Source organism: Mustela lutreola, chromosome 2 (assembly GCF_030435805.1).
Source record: "Mustela lutreola isolate mMusLut2 chromosome 2, mMusLut2.pri, whole genome shotgun sequence".
Lineage (NCBI taxonomy): Eukaryota > Metazoa > Chordata > Mammalia > Carnivora > Mustelidae > Mustela > Mustela lutreola.
In genome coordinates, this window is record NC_081291.1 from 11144827 (window position 1) to 11148121 (window position 3295).

The window sequence follows — 3295 nt, forward strand, 5'->3', positions numbered from 1 at the left end:
ATTGAAGAGGGGACTTGTGATGAGCACCTGGCATGGTATGGAAGTGCTGTATTGCCCACTTGAAACAAATGCTACATTTCTGGTTAACTAACTTAACACTTAAAGAAAAATTTTGAAAATTAAAAATAAAGTTTAATAAATACATAAAAGATGCCAATTTACTTGAAAAATTTTATGCTTCTTTTTTTTTTTTCTTTCTTCTTCTTTTCTTGTAGTCACCACCACTACATGGAAGCAGGCAATGATACAGGAATTTCAGATTTTCTTCTTCTGGGATTATCAGAGGACCCAGAACTGCAGCCCCTAATATTTGGGCTTTTCCTCTCCATGTACCTGACCACTGTAGTTGGAAACCTGGTCATCATTCTGGCTGTCAGCTCTGACTCCCACCTCCACACACCCATGTATTACTTCCTGGCCAACCTGTCCTTTGTAGACATCTGCTTCACCTCTACCACCATCCCCAAGATGCTGTGGAACATCCAGACTCAGAACAAAGTCATAACTTATGCAGGCTGCATCACGCAGATGTACTTTTTCATAATCTTTGCAGGCTGGGATGACTTTCTCCTGGCTGTGATGGCTTATGACCGCTTTGTGGCCATCTGTCACCCCCTACACTACATGGTCATCATGAACCCCCAGTTCTGTGGACTGCTGGTTCTCATGTCCTGGATCCTGAGTGTTCTCAATTCCACATTGCAGAGCTTTATCGTGTTGCGGCTGTCCTTCTGTACAGAGGTGGAAATCCCCCATTTTTTCTGTGAACTCAATCAGATGATCCAACTTGCATGTTCTGACACCTTTTCTAATAATATGGTGATGTACTTTGCAGCTATGCTGCTGGCTGGTGGTCCCCTCTCTGGGATCATTTACTCTTATTCTAAGATAGTTTCCTCCATTCGTAGAATCTCCTCAGGTAAGGGAAAGTATAAAGCATTTTCCACCTGTGCATCTCACCTCTCTGTTGTATCATTATTTTTTTGTACCAGCCTAGGAGTATACCTTAGCTCTGCAGTTACCCAGAACTCTCACACAAGTGCAGTAGCCTCAGTGATGTACACAGTGGTCACACCCATGCTGAACCCCTTCATCTACAGCCTGAGGAACAGAGACATAAAGAGGGGTCTGAGAAGAATCACTGGGATTCCAGTGATGTAAAGGCCAATGGTCCTTGTGTTGAAGAAGTGCCCATGATTTCAGGGTTCACAGTCTCATAGCCAGGAACTATTTTTCTATCTGACCAGGAAAGTGGAATCTGTGTCTTCTGTTTGTTTCCTTGAATTTCCAATTGTCTGAATTTAACTTTTCCACACATTTAAGTAACTCACTTATTAATCTTCTACTCTCTCTAATGTAGACAGTATTCCATTTTCCATTTTAGAGCAGACTTGCCCAAGGTGAATTGTCTTAATTTAATTTCATTTTTCCCATATCCTTATAGACACTTTGCTTTCTTTCTTGTTAGGAAAGATACTGTCCATCTCTGTTCAGTGTGAATCAGCTATACCAGTGCTCTAGATCCGACCATCAATCATGCTCTGCTAGACTCCTTCCTTTCAACTGTATCAATGAAGTATAACTTTATATAACAAATAGCACCTATTAAAGTATAAGCTTGGGGTCCCTGAGTGGCTTAGTGGGTTAAAGCCTCTGCCTTCAGCTCAGGTCATGATCCCAGGGTCCTGAGGTCGAGCCCCACGTCGGGCTCTCTTCTCAGTGGATAGCCTGCTTCCTCCTCCTTTCTCTCTCTCTGCCTGCCTCTCTGTCTACTTGTAATCTCTGCCTGTCAAATAAATAAATAAAATATTTTTTAAAAGTATAAGCTTGATATTTGTGGTAAACACAGCATAACATAGAGTTATGTTTCATACCAGAAACAAATGTAACTTTGTGTGTCAGCTACACTGCAATAAAAAAGAATTTTAAAAAAGTATATAGTTTGCTGCATAAAGGATTTGTACAAAGTTTAGGAGGACATTCTGAATGATTTCGCTTCTATACAGTTCCAGAAAGTGCACAATAACCTTTAACTACTTTGTTCTGTAATTTATTAAAATGTAATGCCCCTGAGCTTCAATTTTCTTATTTCCTAAGATAACATGGAAGTGGGCGCCTGGGTGGCTCAGTGGGTTAAGCCTCTGTCTTCAGCTCAGGTCATGATATCAAGGTCCTGGGATTGAGTCCCCCATTGGGCTTTCTGCTCCACAGGGGGCCTGTTTCCTCCTCTCTCTGTCTCTCTGCCTACTTGTGATTTCTCTCTGTCAAATAAATAAATAGAATCTTTAAAATATATATATAGCATGGAGATAATAAAACTAATTTCAGGGAGACATTGTGGCTAATAAACAAAGTTGTGATCATATTTTGTAGGACCCTAAAATGTTCAAAGGAGAGTGATGGGTATGATATGTGTGTATGCGTGTTCATACACATTTTTCTCTGAAGTAAACATCAGTATTCACATGCACCCACACAGAATCATTATTAGACAATCTTTCCTGTCACAAATAGACTTGAGAGTAAGCTGGAGAGGATAAGAATGAAAATAATGAATATTTAGATCAGCGTGAAAGTTAAATATGTAAACATTTGTACACAAAGATTTAAGATAAAACAAATCGCCTTAAGGATTCACTTTTTCTATGTTAGTACATGCAAGTCAGCATGGCTCATGGTATGGAAGAGTTTCTGTACCAGCTATAGAGGCTGAACAACTCCAAAGTTACTTCAGATTCCCTTTTCTACTTGAAGTAAGGCACCAACACAGTATATCATTATCCATGAGAATATAAATAAACAAAATCCAAGGCTGAATTAATTTCCCTTGAACAGTGTTATTGGATTAATACCTGGATTAGATTTTTATTGCAGTTGTAACACATGACAGTGCTGCTGCTTTAAAACAAACCTATTTATTTTCTGATAGTTCTGGAGGTCAGAAGTCTGAAATAGGTTTCCTTGGACTAAAATCCCTCTGTCTGCCTATAAAATTTCATTCTGGAGGTCTGGGAGGAATAGGTTTGTTCTTGACTATTCCAGCTTTAGAAACACACCTAAATTCTCTGGCTCATGTTTCCTCCCTTTATCTTCAAGCCAGCAAAATAGCATCTCAAAATCTCTCTCTGACTCTGAGTCTTCTATCTCCCTCTTCAACTGTTGGAGGACCCTTGTGATCTATCAGGACCACCTGAATAATTAGAATAACTATATCCTAAGGTCAGCTGACTAGCAATGTTAATACCATTTGCAACTTTAATTATCCCTTGCCATGACACAAGACATATCCAAAGAT

The 3295-nt window shown here is 39.5% G+C and overlaps 1 protein-coding gene across 1 annotated transcript; it reads left to right on the forward strand.

Moving 5' to 3' along the window:
* The first annotated feature begins 228 nt into the window (after nt 1–228).
* On the forward strand, nt 229–2540 carry LOC131823665 (olfactory receptor 7A17-like). Its single transcript, XM_059160273.1, has 2 exons — nt 229–1126; nt 2515–2540. Exons 1-2 carry the CDS (start codon nt 229–231, stop codon nt 2538–2540), a joined length of 924 nt encoding a protein of 307 aa, XP_059016256.1.
* Nucleotides 2541–3295: the final 755 nt, after the last annotated feature.

Bases quoted from the DNA above. Each gene is read 5' to 3' on its own strand.
- LOC131823665 (XM_059160273.1), top strand. From the start codon at position 229: ATGGAAGCAGGCAATGATACAGGAATTTCAGATTTTCTTCTTCTGGGA. The intron at 1,127-2,514 runs GTCTGAGAAGAA...TGTCACAAATAG, and splicing joins GAACAGAGACATAAAGAGGG to ACTTGAGAGTAAGCTGGAGA.